Consider the following 19847-nt stretch of genomic DNA (forward strand, 5'->3'; position numbering starts at 1 on the left):
GTTCCTCAGAAAATTGGACCCAAAAGATGCTCTAACATATAATAAGGACACATGTTCCACCATGTTCATAGCAGCCTTATTTGTAATAGCCAAAAGCTGGAAACAACCCACAACGGAAGAATGGATACAGAAAATGGGGTTCATTTACACAATGGAAAACTATTCAGCCATTAAGAATGAAAACAAAAATTAGTTTTGCAGGTAAATTCATGGAACTCGAAGATATCATCCTGGGTGAGGTGTTTCTAAGACTCCAAAGAGCATATGGTGTGTACTCACTAACAAGTGGATATTAGCTTTTAAAAAAGTGCAGAATGCCCAGGATACAGAACTCAAGAAGGTTAAGAGCCGAAGCAGGTGTCTGAGACAGACACAGATACTTACACCCAACCAATGGTCTGAAGTCCAGGACCCCTATGATTAAATTAGAAAAAGTCTGGAAGAAGCTGAGGAGGAGGGCGGCCCCATAGGAAGACCAGCAGTCTCAACAAACGTGGATCCTCGAGACACTGAGCCACCAACTAGGAATACACCAGCTGGTCCAAGGCCCCCAACACATAAGCAGCAGAGGACTGCCTGCTCTGGTGAGAGAAGCGTCTGCCTCAGTGAGAGAAGATGCTCCTAAACCTTGAGAGACTTGAGACCCTGGGGAATTGGGGGGAGAGGCTGGTGAGGTGTGGTGGGGTATGGGAGGTGGGGACATCCTCTTGGAGATGAAGGAGGAATGCGATGAGGAACTGTTTGAGGACAAACTGGAGGATAATAATGACTGGACTGTAAAAATTAAAGATAATAATTATAAAGAATAAAGAATCCTTGTTTCTCACTTTTAAAAAAAGTTAAAAAAAAAAAAAAAAAAAAAAAAACCCAGAAGGGCTGCCAGTACCGACATTGTCCTCTAGAGGGCGTTTGCCTGACGTGTAGCCTCTACTTACCTTCTGCTTGCTCTTTGGCAAATCGTTTTGTGTTTATGATTTTTTTTTTTTTTTTTTTTTTTTTTTTTTTTGAGACAAGGTCTATCTCTGCAAATCCAGACTGAACTCAAATTCACTATGAAACTCAAGCCAGTCTGGAACTCCCAGTTTTCCTGCCTCAAGTCCCTGAGTACTGGAACTCAAGTGTGTACCACCATACAAACACCCAGCCTTGTCTCTACCAGTTTTCCTGACAACTGAGCATAGAGTCAGAAGCTCTGAGGCGGGACTCGCTCAAATGGATCTCCGCACAATATTCCTTCAGGGAGCTCGAAGGGATAGCTCAGCAGGCAACCACAGCCTATTTTAGCAGCCGTCCTGTGAGGAAAGGAGGGCAGAGAGACACAGGAGTTACTGGGGAAACACACAGGGTCAAGCCAAGCCTGTAATTCCAGCTACTGGGGGTTACAGCTAACTGGGGTAGAAAAATCATAAGGTCAAGGCTGCCCCCCTTCCCCCCCTACATAGCTTGGGAACTTAGTGCAACTTTGTTTCACAATAAAAAAATATATAAAAGGGTGTTTTGGAGGTGTTGGAAAATTGATCAGTAGTTTAAAATGCATACTTCTGGAGCTGGAGAAATGGCTCAGGGGTTAGGAGCACTGACTGCTTTTCCAGAGGTCCTGAGTTCAAATCCCAGCAACCACGTAGTGGCTCACAGCCATCCTTAATGAGATCTGATGCCCTCTTCTGGTCTGTCTGAAGACAGCTACATTGTACTTAATATAATAAATAAAGCTTTAAAAGATAATTTATTTAAGAAAATGCACACTTCTCTTGCAGAGGACCCGAGTTCGAGTTCAGTTCCAGGGCCCGTGTCAGGCAGCAGCTTGTAACTGCCTGTAACTCCAGCTCAGTCAGCAGGTACCTGTACTTACGTGTACACAGACACACGATTAAAGTAAAACTTCTTTAAAAAGTAGAGATGAGAGTGAGGACATAGTTTAGTGACACAGCACATGAATTCATGGGGACCTTCATTTAATCCCTACCACGTGAGCCGGGTGAAGGCGGGGCAGGGTCCAAGAGAGACCTTTACAATATTGATTGGGTGCATTCTCATCCAATCATGAGCTCCCCAAGACTTTGGAGACATGGGGGCCGAGAGTAATCTTCCTCCCCCTAATAACCCCATATGGTGGTTTGAATAGATTCATGTGTTTAAATGCTTGGCCAAAGGGAGTGGCACTATTAGGAGGCATGGCCTTGTTAGAGAAAGTGTGTCACTGTGGAGGTGGGGCTTTGAGGTTTTAAATGGCAAAGCTACGCCCAATGTGAAACACATCCAGTCTCCTCCTCCTTCAGATCAAGATGTCGAACTCTCGGCTCCTCCAGCCCCACGTCTGCCTGCACGCTACCATGCTTCCCCCATGATGATAATGGACTAAACCTCTGAACCTGTAAGCCAGCCCCAACTGAATGTTGTCCTTTATAAGGGTTGTGATGGTCATGGTGTCTCTTCACAGCAGTAAAACCCTAACTATGACACCCTACTTTGCCTGATTTCCTCTAAGGACACTGAGGTTGAGCTATACACTCAGCCTTTGGGGTGGGTCTACAGTCCCTTTAAAATTGGAAAATCCTTTGTCATCAGCAGTGAGCAGGCCTCTAGTTCTGTGTGGTGACGACCAAAGAAAATGCCCGCATGAGTTTCCTGAGTGTGATATTTCTCTTTGCAATTTTTTTGAGTGTTCAGTTGCAAACCTGCCAAAAACGGGAAGCCTATAAATAGGGCAGAGTGGGAAGAAAGAAATGGGACTTGTCACAATGCCACTGGAAGTAGGGAGCTTAGAATCTTCCAGAGATGGCAAGTCGAAGCAGGGGGACTGTTTCCTTAGAAATCAAGTAGCAGGTGCGTGCTTCATAAGAAAGGAAGAGATCAAGGAACAGGGGGACTTAACAAGACAGAAAAATGTGTCAGCACAGAGTCTCTGGAGGGAAGATGTAGATCAGAGGTGGGACAGGAGACAAGAAGTGTCAGCCACTTACGGGGTCTGCCACTGCTCGCTTAACTTCCTTCATATCCACGTCCTAATCCTTCAAGTGCTGTGGGAGAGGACTCGTTATTACTTGACACGGTACTGTGTCCATTAATTTTTTTGTTGCTGTGGCCAAAGCTTTGAGTGTTCGGCCCGTCATGGCACGGACGGTAGGATGGCAGGGTCGGTAGGGTGACAGGGACGGTAGGGTGGCAGGGACGGTAGGGTGGCAGGGACGGTAGGGTGGCAGGAGCCACCGGCAGCTGGTCACGTGACATCCACAGTCCGGAAGCAGAGACGAATGCTGGTGCTCAGTCAGCTCTCTCCTCTTCAGTCAGTTTGGGGTCTTGCCCGTGGGATGGTACCACTCACTGTTCCATCAGGGTGGTTGAGCCTCCGTTAAACGTCTCTGGAAACACTGCCACAGACATGACTGGAGCTGGGTCTTATTGGTGACTGCAAATCCAGTCAGGTTGACAACGAATCAACCGTGGACTTAAATATGAAGGAAGAGATGTATTTCTAAAGAGGAGGAACCAGGAAGTGGGGGGCTGGCCTGACCCCCCCCATGGCTGCTCACAGCAAGAGGAGCAGCAGAGATGTAGCCAGATCTGAAGAGAGGCTGTCCCCTGACCTGAGGACACGCCGTATGTCCTATGTAACACGGCAGAAGATGGTCATGGCAGCTGAGTGGCAGCTCTGAGTGGGTGTCAAGACCGTGCTCCACCCTCCCCCACTGCCATCCGGGTCCTGTAGCACCAATGTTGATCTGCTGCTCTGGCTGGAGCGTCGTGTTGAGACAGAATGACAGTCCATGAGATGGGCTCTAGGCTGCTCCCTACCAAATGCTGGAAAGAGAACAGATGCCAGGATCCTGGCCCATTCTCCTCCGCCATGTTTTAGTCAGGGTTTCTATTGCTGTGATGAAACACCATGACCAAAAAACAACTTAGGGAGACAAGGGTTTATGTCACTTGCAGCTTGGTATAAATCATCAAAGAAAGTCAGGGTAGGAACTCAAACAAGAAAGGAACCTGGAGCCAGAAGCTGAATCAGAGGCCATGGAGGAATGTCACTTACTGGCTTACTTCCCCTGGCTTGCTCAGCCTGCTTTCTTATAGAACCCAGGACTACCAGCCCAGGGATGGCACCACCCACAATGGGCTGGGCCAGGGATGGCTCCACCCACAATGGGCTGGGCCAGGGATGGCTCCACCCACAATGGGCTGGGCCCTCCTCCCTTGATCACTAGTTGAGAAAATGCCTTACAGCTGGATCTCATGGAGGCATTTCCTGGGTGGAGGCTCCCTTCTCTCTGACAATTCTAGCTTGTGTCAAGTTGACATGTGACGCTAGCCAGTACACAAGAATTCCTTCAGCAAGTCCAGGATTAACACACTAGGCTGTACATGTTCAGGCTGCTTTAGATAAAGGATGGAGAACAATATCAGAAGGGAATGGCAAGTTCTAGCTCCAAGCTTCTAGGAAACAGGGAGGATTCCCAGGAGTCTTTGTTTCTCTCTTGGCCAGCACCTGGGTCCCTCCCTTGGTGCTTCCAATTTGCCACCCTGGAATTCTAGCTAGAGGCTGAAGGCCACATCTTTCAGACCAATATCAGCAGAGAATTGTTCACTTTGTTAGGTACGAGGATAATATTTGGAGTTGGCTTTGTTTGTTCTTTTACAGGAGGAATTGCTAAGGTGTTGGTAGTGTTCTAACAATATCTTCCAATGACACACCAATTGGTGGTGCCCTAGGTAAAAAGGACCTGGAGACAGGCTGGGGTTACTAGAGTGTGATCAATGCTTGGGGAATTCACATTGCCTAGACTTGTGAGGGCGACAGAGTTGGCAATAAGAATAAAATATTGACAAGAAAACAAGGATTTCTTTGCTGCACACAAACCAACATGTTAGGGACACAGGCTGCAGTCCACTTCGTGTATTCCACACACATCCTCTTTAGGCACTTGTTAGTCTAAGAAGGCCTGCTCATCCAGCACAGGCTCAGGAGATAGGGTCTCTGAATTTTACCCCAACATTCAGATAGAGGGCTGGTTTCCTGTCTGGGCTAAACTGAAATGCAGAGGGATCACCTTCCCCTGACCTCGGAGGCGGCCGCTCTGGGACTTTCCCCGGGAAAAAAGAACAAGGCTGTCCTGGTTCTTGACGTTTCTCCCGTGCCAGCTGCCTTGGTGCACGCTTGAGGCTGCAGTAACCACGCTCGACTACCGGAGGCAGCAGCGCGGGGTAGCGATCGTCCGGCCCGAGAGCCGCCGCTCTTACCGCCCACAGTGCGCAGCCGCCGGTGACGCTCGTGTATTGGCTGCCGCTCGCCGCCATACCGACGGGAGCGGAAGTGGAGCTGGGACGGTGGGGGGGGGGGGGGCTGAGCTGCCGCGTCCCCTGCGGTCTTGGCGCTTAGGGGCGGCGGCCGGCGTGATGGAGAAACGCAGGATGAACCTGCCCACCGGGCCGGACACGCTGTGCTTCGATAAGGACGAGTTCATGAAGGTGAGGGCACCCGGCTGATCCGCCGCCGAGTTGGCCCTTCGGTTCCCGGAGGCTCGGGCGGCTGTCAGGGACTCGGGATGGAAGGTGAAAGGGGTGTCTAGTCTGAAAACGCTCTGACATTAAGGAGTGGGGGCCTGACAGCCTCGCCACCCTGCAGCCCAGCAGCAGCTCTGCTTACAAATCCAAACCCAAAACACTTCGCTGATAGCATTTCACCAAGCAGGCACAGCCTCCGAACGGCGCAGGCTGTGAGCCGGAACTGAAGGAGCTTAGCCTGTTAGTTGAACCTCTCCGCTGTTGTCACTTTAAACCACCCCAAACATGCTACACCCAGTTTCTTGAGACGGGGAGGGTTTTGAGTTGTAGCCCCTGGTAGGTCTCGATCCTCCTGTCTCAAGCCTCCCACGGCTGAGATGTCAAATGTGAGCCAAAAGTTTGTGTCATTTAACAGTTGCAGTTTGAGGGACCATTTCAAAGCTGGTTCCAAGGCTAGGAAGTTAGACATTCTGTCTTTTTGGCACATAAAATATTAAGGAAATGAATCTATGTCTTACAGGATAGTGTGTGTGTGTGTGTGTGTGTGTGTATTGTGTGTTTGCATGTACAAACCCTGCTCCACTTTCACATGGTAATTTTTCTTTCTGACTTAACTGGCCCATCTCTGTTTTGGTATTTGTATTTAGGTTACATGACCAAAGCACCGGGGTTTTGGTGTTTGGTTTTATATGTGTCTTATTTAATGTGCTCACATATATTTTCATGTATGAGAGGCCTTTCTAGAGCCATGTATGAAGCATGCTTATGTGTACGTGTGTTTGCCTTCCTGAGTTTATGTGCAGAGTGCATGCAGAACCCCTCAGAGGCTAGAAAACTGCCAGGTTCCCTAGAACTGGAATTGCAGGTGCTTGGGAGCTGCCATGTGGGGGCTGGGAACCAAACCCTGGTCCTCTATTAGAGTCGTAAGGCTGAGCCATCACCAGCCCCAATAAATGAGTTCAAATGGGATGCTTGAAAGAATGATTCGGAAAGCCCCTATTCCATCCAGTGATTTATAGATACCTTGGAAAGAGGGTAAAAAGAGCCGAAGGTACTTGACAGGGACGGCAGTCTGGAGGAAGAATTCTTGCCCAAGGATCATGTGTGGCCTGCTTTGCCTTTAGGTGAGAAAACTAAACTGTTCACTGTTAACTCAGGCCTCCTGCAGACCTAGTGCCAGCAGCTCCCCCGCACCATTGCCTGGTGTTGGGCATTGCCTGTGACTTCCTCACACTCCCTGCTTTGATGCCTGTGTCTGAGAGTAGATAGCACGGAATGTGAGTAGTTAGTGAGACATCAGTGAACTGGAATGGCCCGGGCTGCCCCTTGCTCTTTCATGCAGTCAGCTCTCTGAGCGTGCCACACAGTTTGAGGTTCTGTTTGATGAGACCAGTTTGACTGTAGAGGAAACGGCATAGAACAGCCATTGTGTGTAATGTTGGTTTTTCTAGGTGGAGCCGGAAGATAGGTCCTTCGATATTTAGCTTGCTTTTTATGAGTTAGTTTGGTGACAGAAAGGGCAGGAAGAGTCCCTGTTATCCACATTGTATATATACATTTGTATTTTATTCAACATTTTTCACTAGTATAGGTTGGTTTGTTTTTGTTTGCCAGGTTAGGATATCAAATACACATTAGGAGAGTTGAGGCCACATGGATTGAAGTCATTGGATTAGAAATGTGTTATTTTGCCAATATGATGAGAAAGGGCAGAAAGGTGTGGCTTGGCTGTTGAGCTCGAGGAAGCATATGCGGGTTCAGAAACTGCTTGGTGGTAGGAGTGTGGAGCGATGTCAGGACCCAGACTGAAAATATAGGTGGGTGGGGTGGGAACTGCCGTGTGCCCCAAGTGTCATACGAGAGATTTGTGTTCCACCCAGCGTTCATCACGAAGCCGAGGTCACCTTTGAGTGAGCTTACAGGATTCCGGTGCTGTGTTAGAAGAAGCCGGTAAAGGAGACTGCTGTCTGGCAGTGTAGTAGGAGAGAAGGTATTGGTCATAGAAGGCAGTGTTGCTGACAGAGGTCAGACCGTGTGCCTGTGCCTGCTGGCATCACATTCTTCCCATCTGTGTCAGCACGTGACACCATCACCTTGCTGATGACATCATCAGTCCTACGTCTGTGGTCTGACCTGCTCCTGTATTGTCAGCTGCCCTGAGACTCCACGCCTCTACATTCACAGACTTGATTGTCCCTTCTTCCTCTCTTTCCACAGCACACAGTCCCACTCTGGCCTCTGTCTGCCTTCCCGCTGGCTTTCCGCCTTGCCCGGTTCTAGTCTTCTCCTCCCTTCTCTACATGCTAGTCTCTGTCACTCACAGTTTCTGGCTGGAGAGTTGTTATTGCTGTCTCTCTGCGTTGTGTTCTCAGTCCTAGGGCCAAATACCCAACACAGAGAAACTCATAGAAGGGTTTGTTGCAGCTCACAGTTTGAGGGGTTACAGCCAGACCATCATGGCAGAAAGGAAGGGGGGCGGAGCTTAAGGACGCTAGTTGGTCACTCTGCACCTGCAGCTAAGGAGCAGAAAGTGATGGGTGCTAATGCTGACTCACACTCTAGAAACCCCCTCACGGAGATGGCCCGAGGTTTGTCTCCTCCGTGATTCTCATCCTGTCAAGCTGACAGGATCAACTGCCGTGTCTTCCCTGGTAAAATCACAGCAGGTTGTGCTTGCTCCTTCATCCCCACAGCTCTGGCTCGGTCACCTTTTGCTTAACTGAACAGACCGGAAGCTCTTTTCCTTTATTCTCTTCTTTTCCTTTGTAAACAGTAATTTGCTGTCTAACCCAAGCTGGCCTTGAACTCTAGATCCTGCTGCCTTAGTAAACTAACTTGCTACTGATTTTTAGCCTTTTGGCTAAGGACAAGGCTCGAGCCAGGCTGCTTAGGATAGCTTTGATTCTATACCAAGTAGCTCTGCTATGACAACAAGCAACCCTTGGCGCACTTGCCAGACGTCTTGTCCGAGGTCGTATCCTGTCGGCTGGGGTTGTGGGCTGTGTTCCCCCGAAGCATCTGGCTATGGTTACAGAAGGAGAAGCAGATGGCTTTTCTGTAGGTGGCTGCGAGGCTTTGGTTTGGAGGAAGTCTATTTGTCTAGATGATCGTGGTGGGTATTTGGTTGGCTGTCTGAAGTGTTAGCTGGTATCTGAAGTAGTGTGTGCAGACCTCAGTGTTTGAGTTTAAGATATATGGGTGTCCAATGACTCCATGACGCGGAAGTCACCCTGCTGTCTCCATTTTGCTGTGTCTCTTCTGTGCTCAATTTGTTTCTCTGAGTGGCAGGAGAACCCAAGGACATTTGGGAAGGTTCTGCAGCAGAGTCTTCTAGATCTGTGACTTTCCCACCCCTGTCCTGCTGGGTTTGCATCAATAAAACTGGTCTTAGCAAATTGCCTGTTTCCAGTCCTCCCAGAGCATTGCTTGCTTCTCATGAAAACGATCACCTCTTTTCAGTCAGACTCCTGGTTTAGACACTGTTAATGGATTTGTGCAGTCATAACAATGTGTTCTGGGGCCTGAACACGTTTGGGAACTGCCACACTTGACTCTTAGAGATGGAGCAGGTCCACTAGTCAGAGGCTCAGTCACAGGTGAAATAGACGCATGCTGTAGGTGCATCAGCCTCCCAGCTCCTGACACTGGCAGGAGGAGCCAAGACCCTGGGTGACCCAAGAGACCGCAGTGGGAAGTGTGGGCTCCTTGCCTGTTCCATGGACGCCCATGCTGTGGACACTTGAGTACGCACTCCAGTGTTAGAAAATACGCTGAAGGTGTGTTGTTCTCTGGGAGAAGCGTGATGTGCATGTGCATAAAAGGAGGGTGTGAAGCGTGTGGAGTGGTGGGAAATAGACCAGCGCATGTCTTGTAAAGCACACAGTTTCATTTTCTCTTTTCTTCCTTGACTGGTTCTCATAGTCCATTGGCTTGAAATGTTTACACCGAATATTCAGTACTTTGAAAGTTACGGGATGAAAGCTGCTTCTGTTTTCAGAAGAGCCTTCACTGAATTGTGTCCAGTTAGAAATGTGAGTTGCCTGTAGAACGAGGTCACAGGGAGGCCGTCCTTGGCCCTGTGGGCACCTGCATGAGTGACAGGCCCCGTGAGTAGTTGACTGTCCCTTTACTCCCGTCTTCATGTGTCATTAGCTTGGCTTTCCTGCTCCTTCCAGGAGGACTTCGATGTGGACCATTTCGTGTCTGACTGCAGGAGGCGGGTGCAGCTGGAGGAGCTGAGGGGTGACCTGGAGCTGTATTACAAGCTGCTGAAAACAGCCATGGTGGAGCTCATCAACAAGGACTATGCTGACTTCGTCAATCTTTCAACCAACCTGGTGAGCATCCTCCATTTCCCTGCCAGTGACGCAGCACGTGGGTCGGCTTTCCTGTGGGCTGGTTCTTCAAAGAGCTGCACTTTCGAAACCGTGCAGTTTCGGGTCCAAGCACTCAGTGGTGCCAGTGGTCACATAAAACCCTGTGGATTTATGGTTCTCTTTGTATTTTTGGCTTTCCTGAGATGGGCTTCTGTGGTTGCTATTGTTGAGGCAGAATCTATAGCCTTGCCTGGTGTACACACCTTGTTGGCCTGAAACTCAGATCCACCTGCCTCTATCTCCCAAGTACTGGAATAAAAGGTGTGTGCGGCCAGACCTGACTTTTGAAACAGGGTCTTAATCTGTTGTCCTGCTGTCTTGGAAGTCACCATGTAGCCTAGGCTGGTCACAAACTTGCACAAAGCTGCCTCTTGCCTGTCTCTGGAGTGCTATAGACATTATAGATGTACATTACCATGCACAGTGTTAGCTGTGAGTACAGTAAAGGGAGGGGCAGCAAGGGGCGCCTTTGTTGGGTGCTGACAGGTTTACAGGGTTTTCCATTGGTTAGGGTGTTGTGCCAGAGCACAGGACAGCCGCTCTTGGGGAGAGTCCCCTCACTGGCACAACACACATGCACATGCCAGCAGAAATCTGATCTGCAGGAGGCTGGCGTTTATGAATGGGGAGGGGTGACCTGCGACTGGTCAGAGCAGCGTAGGAACACTTGGTTTTCATTCTCTCAGAGAGGTTTTTTTAAGTGTTTGTCCTAAGAAATAAAGAAAGCACAACCTCTGAGAATCTTAAGAAACATGAAAATGAATGAACCGTGTCTGCTTTGTGGATGTACTGCAGTTATTAAGGTGACTTAGACTTAGAAACTCAAAGATCATTTCCCTGTGTATGATTTGGATTTTCCCCAAGAGTTATCGGATTTAAGTGAGATGCTCTTTATTAGACTCTGGCACAGTTGAAAACCATCATGTTCAGATAACAGTTGCCGCGCTTGCCATGGTGGCCATTAGCGCTGGGCACCTGTCCTCAGCTCTCCCAAACTTCACAAAACCCCCCAGTCTTCCAAAGACAACTTGTATACAAGGAGGCTTGTGTGTGACTTCCTGTTCTCAGTCTTCACGGGTAGCCGTGCCCTGCCAACTGTGGCCCTGGACGCTTAGATCGTCACTGGACTAGGACTGATGACTTTGAGCTGCCATGATTTTGCCTCTAGGTTGGCATGGACAGAGCCCTCAACCAACTTTCTGTGCCTTTGGGACAATTACGAGAAGAGGTTCTGGTAAGTTCCCCGACTGTTACTAAGGGGTCTATTATAAGGCACGATGTTCCTGTCTGCTTAGGAGTGCAAGATTCTAGTCTGTCTGATGGTTTAAGTGGTCAGTAGTTTTAGTTTTTATCTGAAACATTGCAGATAAATGATCCTCTGTTGCAGCATGTGATATTACCATCTGCAGCAGGGCTGGTACGAGGGCAGAGTCGTCAAATGCGTGGCTTTAACATGGCCTGAGGAGGGTCGGCTGAAGACTCCTCCTGTTAGTGACCAGCCCCTGGGCTGGGGCTGGCTTGTATCCTAAGTATTTGTTATTCTATAAGTGTTTTCCCAGGTGATAGTGTGTGGTTAGGGTCCTAGCTCACAAAGCTCTTTAAACCCCAAGCGACTGAAGAAAGACACCAATTTAACATAATACCCTACACACAAGAATTTAAATGTTTCTCTGATGTACTGTGGGGCACAAGAAAGCCACCGGGGGGTAGACTTCTGGGTAAATGCTACCAGGGAAGCTGGTGTCACTTTGTCCTTTGTCTGCTGATTCATCCCACAGTCTCAGGTCCCCTGACTGCCAGGCCCTTTGGTACTGTGGGATTTTCTTCACATGCTTGGTATTCTGTCCCAAGGTGACCTGTGTGTGTCACCTTGATTGTGAAAAGCCTTAGACCATGTCTGAACATGTGACATGTGCATGCATCGTTGGGGAAATAGCGTCCATGTCAGGCGTCCTCAAGAGGGGGAGACCAGGAAGGAGGCCTGCAGTGCCACCTGAGCTTGGCTTTAGCTCATGAGGTGCTCTGGCAGCGAGGTACTGCTTAGTTCTTCTGAAGCTCTTCTGAGTCACTCTCTCCAGAATGAAAGCGAGAGATTCTGTGGTCCACTGTTGGGTTCCACATCCCTGAGATTCCGCCTGGAGCTCCCGCAGCCCCATCTCTCAGCTTTCCGTGGACTCTGCCAGCGGCCATCTCTCATGCCAGCTTGTTCTGCTCTCCCTTCCCTCAGCCTTCCCTCTGTCCCATTGTCTGCCTTGCCACCACATTCTAGACACATCAGTCAGACTCTGCTGGTTTTGATCCTCAACCCTGAGGCTAGCCCTTGAGATCCTGAGATGGGGGATTATAGTTTGGCTTGTTAGTAGCCAGCATTGCACTATTTTTGTAACTTTTAGTGAATGATGAATTTACTTTTCTATAGAATGTTGGTTATTTCCCCACTTCCCCTAGTTTCCATCACCGTCATTCATGACTTATCTCCTAGTTGGCCTCACTCAGTAGCCGGGTATGCTGGTTCTCTGTTCTTCTGGCCTCCTGCTCTGAGCCTTAGCTTCCCCATTCTGACCATGCTTTCCCCATATTGCTGAGTGGATTCTAGTCTGAAGAAGCTAACACCTGCCCCCTGCCCCCTAATTTCTCTCAAAGGGAAACCTGCAAATGGCAGGATGTGCCCCTCCCACCGGAGTGGGGCTGTCCTCATTATCTCTGGTCTTCTAAGGATCACCCCCTGTGCTTGTTTGCAGATCTGCAAGGTCTCCCCCATATTGCACCCTCTTTACATCCCAGGTGCCCCTGAACACAGGCTTTGATTGTCCTTCCTCTGCTGCAGTGGACTGTGGTATCTCTTGTATGGTACCTCTTTGTCAGTTAGTCTGCCATGACCTTGGCTTTGTGTATCTGAGCCTCCATACCCTAGGTTCCTTGCAGGGCTTCATTCCGTCTCGTGCTTTGTAACTCTGCTGATGTCTGGATGTTGGCCTGGGTATACTAAGTCTTATGAAATAGAATTGAATGTGTCAGTTTTATAATGTTACATTTAATTTTTGCAAAATATTTTTGTTACTGTTTTCAAGAGTCTTAGGTCATCTGTCAGTGAAGGGATCCTGGCAGTAGATGAGCGGATGTCTAAGCAAGAGGACATTAGGAAGAAGAAGGTACGCTATGGCGTCTGCCCTAAACCTTGGTTCAGTCTAGTGTCTTGTCACTGCTGTGGGGCCCGTGGTCCCCTCCCCCTGGGTGCTCTGCTGAGCAGAGTGATGGTGTCCTTGCTCGTCAGACGCATCTTCTCATCGCTGGCCCACTAAGGAGAGGGGCAGTGTTGGTTTTAAGGCAGTACGTTACGTGCCGCAAACACCTCTGCCGGCTGCTCATGGCCATCAGTCAGGACTTACCGACGTGCCTGAGTGGTCAGGAGCTTAAGTAAATTAGTAAAAGTGAAGCTTAGCTCAGTGTGCCATTTGTCCCCAGCACAGAGGATGTTCTTGTGCACTTTGAGAGATGGGACCTCAGTGTCTGCCAGCAGCTCTTCTTTCTGGGCATCACCTCATTGAACCCTGTGTCCCCTATGTCCCGCTACGGGTGTTTTTGTCAGTAATAAGTGTGTTCATTGACCTGACACTTGAGAATGTAGGTTACCGTGTTATGTAGTTAAAGAAGACAAGTATATTGGAAACTAAAACCTAAAAATGCATTTTAAGATACTAAATATAAGGACTGACAAGATAGCTTACCATCTTATTTTGTGTCGTTTAACTATGATAGAATTTTGAAATTTACGAAAGCCAGAATTGAATTTACATCCTTGGGAATTGAGGATTATGTAAGACTATTTAAAGTGTACAATGCTGACCTTTGCCTCTCCTTTATTAAGATGGGGAAATAAGCTAATTAAGATTCAGCAACCTGATAAGTGTTTCATTTTGGTTTGGTTTCTGCTTGACATCCTATTATAGATGAGTGTGTTGAGACTTATACAAGTTATTCGATCAGTTGAGAAAATTGAAAAGATCTTAAACTCCCAAAGTTCTAAAGATGTGTCTTCACAAGAAGCAAGCAGGTAAGTGTTTTTGCTGAAAACTAAAACTCTTTGGAGTGGGGCTCGTTTCTGGAAAACAGAGAGATAGTCTGAGTCTAGTCTAGTGTTTTAGGTGTGGTGGCACATGCCTGTGACGCCAGCATTTGGGAGCTGGATGTCACACATCACGCTGAGGGACCAATGGTGCTGACTTTGCCTGCTCTGCAACCAAAGTGGGACAGTCCTGCCCAGCCTGTCCTCGTCCTGTCCGCATTCGGCACCTGACACCGTCCCCAGCTCCTTTCCTGGACAGCTGTCCTACTGCCCTTCCTGCTTGTCCAGGATCCAGTCTCAGAACTCTGCCCTTAGCACTCACCCTAGGAGGCCTCTGTGACGCTACAGGACAGTAAACTGTCTGCTGCACATGAGCTTTCCAGTCTCAGATCGGACCGGTGTGACCCACCAGTGCTCTCCAGGGTGAAGCCGCCCGTCCCCTTCCTTCTGTCTCTTCTCTAGAACTGCCTCCTTCACTCTGCCAGCCTGGAGTCTGGAGGAGCAGTCTCCCTCTGTGCACAAGGCCCGCTCTGCAGGTGATGCTGCGTCATGGCTGCCCCTGCCTCCTCTCACTTTCTCCTCCATGCCAGATCTAGGCCTGGCCTTCTACCCTGTCAGTCTGTGAATTCAAACCCCCAGGCCTCCCTTTATTACAAAATTCTCCAGAATTACTGGAGCCTACTGTGTCTCTGTGGCAGCAGCAGGTCTGGGACTTGAGCTCAGTGTCCAGACCCCGTCCTTCCTCAGGGTCTGTCTTCCATTCTAGCCACCCCTTGACAGCCCAGTTCATTGGAAATGCATGAGGCACGCCAAGTTGGTGTGATGCTTTGAAGGGGAAGGGAACGTTAAACTGGGGAGCTTGGTGGTGGTATTCCTTCTGTTGTCTTGGAGACTGTTGATCTCTCCTGCTCTGGGAAGTTTCATGCAGCTCTGAATTAGAATGTACAGACAAGACTTGAGCCCTTTCCTGTCAAATTGTTGGGTCCCTGGCATCAGGGTCCCACCCTCACTACCAGTGTCAGTTACTGGCAGGTTCCCAAATAAGGGGCCAGGCAGTGCCCCTTAGCGAAGAGTAGGTTTCCTGGTAACTTCACTTGTGACATTGTGCTTGCCTTGCTCTGTGCCACCTCTGGGAAGTTTGTTTATCTCAGATCAGCACTTGTCATTGTCACAGAGGGAAGGCAAAGGTGTATTAGTGAACAGTTAAGCTGGAAGGTATTTAGAAACTAGACAGGAGCAATCCAGGCTCCAGGGGAAGAACTGCAGACACTAAAGACAGAAGCATCTTCTGGCAGCCTTTCTTGTCCCTTGCTGCTCTCCTTCTCCTCAGATGACATTGGTGCTTGTAGCATGTGTTAGGGGACTGGTGCTCACACTGTGCCCGACACTTGCTGAATGTCGTCTCTCTGGGACCTGCAGCGCACAGAGAGTGCTCTAGCAGTTGGTCACATGACTTTGAGCTATTGTGTACACTGAAAAGTATTTCAGGGGTTCTATTTATTGCTACTAGAAGGCCAGCTTTACTAAAATGGCAGGTAATGTAGAAGCAGGGAGTTATGTGGGTAACAAGAAGAGAAGGTTGAGGGGTCACAGAAGCAGAGAGACACAGGGACAGTGAGGGCAGTTGGGAGCAGGCCTTGGAGAGAGGCGGTGGGACATGGCACCCTGAGGCACAAAGCCTAGCAGCACCAGTCACACTCACCTAAGCACTGGCCCACTGTGGCTGGATGCTCTGTGCGTGCACAAAGATTGATTTTGACCTTGTGACAAGGTGGCCACTGTCTCACAGCTGAGCACCACTGTCTGAGAGCTGAACACTGGTTTGAACTCATATGTCCAGACAGCTGCCATGTTCTCTGGGAAGTCACTGCCTTTGCAGCTGTGTTCTCTGCTTGTCTCTCCCAGCCCACTCTTGACTGGACAGGTTTTGGAGAGGATTGCCACAGAATTTAACCAGCTTCAGTTTCACGCTGTGCAAAGCAAGGGTATGCCCCTTTTGGACAAAGTGAGACCCGTAAGTGTGGGCTGGGGCTGGGCTGTGGTGCAGAAAATCTCAGTCAGTGATTTTATCTAGCAGCATGCCTGGCACTGATTCTGAGTTACAGGATGTTGACCCCAGGCTTGGGTTTTGACTTTGGAACTCCTACAGATTTTGTGAAGACTGAGTCACATGCTCCAAGTTGTAGGGGCAGCACCCTAAATCTGACGCCATGTGGCACAGATAACATTGAATTTTCCCAAAGCCCTAGACTGAGCTTTTTTTTAACCACTTAGTGTGGGCGTGGGTGTGCTTGCATGGCAGATGTCCATAGAGTCAGAAGGTTCTGAGTCCGGAACTGGGGTTCGAGGCAGGTGTGGTTCACAGGGTGCTGGAAGGCAAGCTCCCTAAATGTCTGTCAGAACTAACTTCTCGTTCTGACAGTCTCCATAAACTTTTCCAGCCAGTGATCTACTTGGAGAACAGGTCATGGGAGGAGATGGCTGTTACCCCAGGTGGGGTTCCCCTCTTAAGTGTCCACATTAAATGTCCTCTTAAATGTGCCTATGGCCCTTTGAAGTTTGGGAATGGTTGACTGAGCTTTTCTGGTGTCTGCCCACAGCGCATAGCTGGGATCACAGCCATGTTGCAGCAGTCTCTGGAAGGCCTCCTGCTGGAAGGCTTGCAGACCTCAAATGTGGACATCATCCGGCACTGCCTGCGAACCTATGCCACCATCGACAAGACTCGGGATGCAGAAGCTCTGGTTGGCCAAGTCCTGGTGAAGCCATATGTCAATGAGGTTGGTACTGCACTGCACCAGAGCTCAGTACACCAGGGGTGCAAGGAGCTCGTTTCTGCGTGCTAGCTGTAGGGGAGAGTCCTGCTGCACAGTTGGCAACTGGAGCTGAGTGCATTCTGATAGGTGTTTATGATGCAGCTTGGAATGTCTTCAGCTCTGCTGTGAATTCCACCCAAAAAGAAGGCACGGGTCAAAACATCTTAGCTCTGTTAACACGCTGAGCTATACCCAGAGTCCAGAGAAGTGGGGCATGTGGAAGGATGGGTAGGGTAATTGCCCACAGCTCTTCAGGAAACTGAAGACATTGGTCAAGGCTTGAGAAACGGGTAGGAATTGTGGGGCTGAGAAGGTGGGGATGTTCAGAGATAATGTCCTTCACCTGTTGGATCAGCTGTCAGGGGATTGTGTGTTCCGCTGAGAACTGTCACCGTGTGTGATGGCAGAGGGCTGGCCACTGAACACAGTTGTTATTAGCACAGAGATTAACCTTAATTAAAGCAGGTTTTCAGTTTCCCACGTTCTTACCTTTTACACTCCAGCTGTCTGCGGACAGAAGAGAAGGTATTGCTGGCAGTGGTGTCCGTAAGTGAGACATCTCAGCTACAGACACAAGCCTGAGTGTCACTCAACTGAGTCCAAAGTGTTGAAGTAAAGAAACACTTGGCGTTTGTGGCACACTGAGTACACTCGTTTGCTTTTTGTTGCTATGGCGAAACACCATGATCAAAATCAACTTAAGGAAGAGAACGATCTTAACGTACAGCTCCAGAGGGGCGGAGTTGGTAACGGCAGAGAGGGCAGTGCGTGCGGGCAAGAGCAGCAAGATGGCTGCTCACATTTCTATCCAGGGCAGGAGGCAGTGAGCAGGACCGGGGTAGGGTGAGGCTGCAGCCCTCAGAGGACGCCCATAGTGAAGGGCTTCTCCACAAGGCTCTGCTCTGAGAGCCAAGCACTCAGACACCATTTCTGGGCAACGTTTCTCATTCACGGACACCACTGAGTAACTTGTAGCCTCCAGTCTTTTAAAACGCAATAGATTTTTGTAATAATTTGAGTTTCAATTTTATAACTAAAAATAAAATACATATATGAAATATATTTTTATTTGTCTGCCTCAGACCCTGTCTTAAGCCTGGTAGTGATAGGAGAGTCCAGGGTCCGGCTGCGAGGAACTGAAATGGACCCTTGCTCTGACCTAGGCCTGTTCTGGGAAAGCAAGTTCTTCATTCAGCCTCAGGCTAGTCTCAGCCACCTAGCCTCCTCCTTCCCTACTCCAAGTCAGAGCTATGGGTAAACATAGCAACTGGTTCTGAAGGTGACCAGTGCAGTGTTGCTGTTCAGAAAATATACAGCCAACCCACATGTGAGGATCCACAGCTCTAATCTACCAGCACTGGGGAGGCAGGGGCAGGCAGATCTCTGTGACTGTGAGGCCAGCCTGATTTCCTTAGTGAGTTCCAGTCTGATTCCACAGTGAGAGACTTAAATAAAAACAAGGGCTGGAGAGATGGCTCAGTGGTTAAGAGCATTGACTGCTCTTCCAGAGGTCCTGAGTTCAATTCCCAGCAACCAACCACATGGTGGCTCACAGCCATCTGTAATGGAATCTGGCGCCCTCTTCTGGTGTGTCTGAAGAAAGTAACAGTGTACCCACATACATTAAATAAATAAAGAGATAAAAAACAAAAACAGTTGAACAGTGCCCCTCCCACCTTGTAGTATCTACGTTATGGTTTCCTTTGGGGAAGGGTATATGCAATAAAGTTTTATTTTCCCAAATGCACTGATTAAACCTGTCCGTGCTTCTCCACCGTTTGTGTTTCTGGTGTAAGTGACCTGGGCTCTGTGCTTTGAAGCCAGCTTGCTAAGTCCTTTACGAAGCAGCCCCTGAAGGGCTGCCCTGGCCAAGGAATCTGGAATCCTCAGTCTCTCTGACCACGGCTGGAGCAATAACCTTAGAGTTGGGACTTCCTTACAGAGTCTGTCGTATGTAGCTTTGTTATACAGGGCGAGACTGTTCGGCTTGTCCAGCACTTTGCCTTTGGACCACTTCCTCTTTCTGGCCTTGCCACCGGACTTGTTTACTGGGACTTTGTGTTTGTTGGCTGACTTTCCAGCATCTTCCTTCTTGTTGTCTTTGGGCGGCATGGCGGGCAAAGCTCAGAGAGTGGCGTGGGCCGCTGCAGCCTCACTAAAGCTGCCTCGTGGTTTCCTTCTAAACACCGTCCTTGTCCTTAGGTGATTGTCGAACAGTTTGTTGAGTCTCATCCCAGTGGTCTTCAGCTCATGTACAACAGGCTTCTGGAATTTGTCCCTCATCACTGCCGCCTTCTCCGGGAAGTCACAGGAGGAGCTGTGTCCAGGTAAGTTCAGGCCTCCAGCTGCACCGCAGGATGGCTCAGTGGGCAGACCCAGTGTTCCTGCCCCTCCCCTGCTGGCTGGAAAGCAGTGTGAGTTCAGGGGCAGGAGGAGGCCCAGGCCCAGGCTGCGTCTCTGCCTAGAGCCCTCTGCACTCCTCCATGTTCCTTTTTTCAGCTGCCTTCCTCCCAGGTCCGGTTTAGACTGAAAATTTGTTCTTTTCATGGCCCACATCCCATTCTGCGTACAGAGCAGTTGTTTGCTGGGTTTGTGGCGCTGAGCTTCAAACTCAGGACATGAACATGCCAGGCTCACCTCCCATCCCGCCATCCCCAGTGTCCACAGCTCACCTCAGGCTGTCCCGAGTTCTCCTCCCTCTGGTCAGTTCAGGTCCTTCAGTAAATACTGGTTTGCTTTATCCATTGCCATCTGACCGCCCAATGGTCTGACTCAAGAGGACCCAAGCAGGCTCCAGGCTCCAGGCCTCTTGGTTCCAGCCGTAGACTTTCTCAGGCCAGCATATCGAGCCTTCTCCTGTTTCTTGGGACTTCACGGTGCTCCTGGGGACGGCGCAGCCTCCTGGGCACAGTAGAGGAGGCCTCAGCTGTCTGGTCCCACACTGCCGCCTGACCTCCGTCATACAGAACCCTCTTAGTGAGCTTGAGTGTGTGCTCTTAACTCAGTGCTGTTTTCAAATTGGAAATCCACCAGCTAGGGTAGGGCACTACAGAACAGAGCACGCACACTAACCACACACTAACTCAG

The 19847-nt window shown here is 49.4% G+C and overlaps 1 protein-coding gene across 1 annotated transcript in view; it reads left to right on the plus strand.

Annotated features, from left to right (window-relative positions):
• Positions 1-5337: 5337 nt before the first annotated feature.
• Positions 5338-19847, plus strand: part of COG2 (component of oligomeric golgi complex 2) — a 28097-nt gene continuing 13587 nt past the window's right edge. Inside the window, exons 1-8 of the mRNA XM_080936587.1 lie at positions 5338-5466; positions 9678-9839; positions 11047-11112; positions 12950-13030; positions 13829-13932; positions 15850-15958; positions 16545-16724; positions 18963-19087. Coding sequence (XP_080792713.1) covers positions 5395-5466; positions 9678-9839; positions 11047-11112; positions 12950-13030; positions 13829-13932; positions 15850-15958; positions 16545-16724; positions 18963-19087 — 899 coding nt within the window. The 5' untranslated portion in view covers positions 5338-5394. The remainder of the gene's footprint in view (positions 5467-9677; positions 9840-11046; positions 11113-12949; positions 13031-13828; positions 13933-15849; positions 15959-16544; positions 16725-18962; positions 19088-19847) is intronic.

The sequence above is a fragment of the Micromys minutus genome (assembly GCF_963924665.1).
Source record: "Micromys minutus genome assembly, chromosome: 24".
NCBI lineage: Eukaryota > Metazoa > Chordata > Mammalia > Rodentia > Muridae > Micromys > Micromys minutus.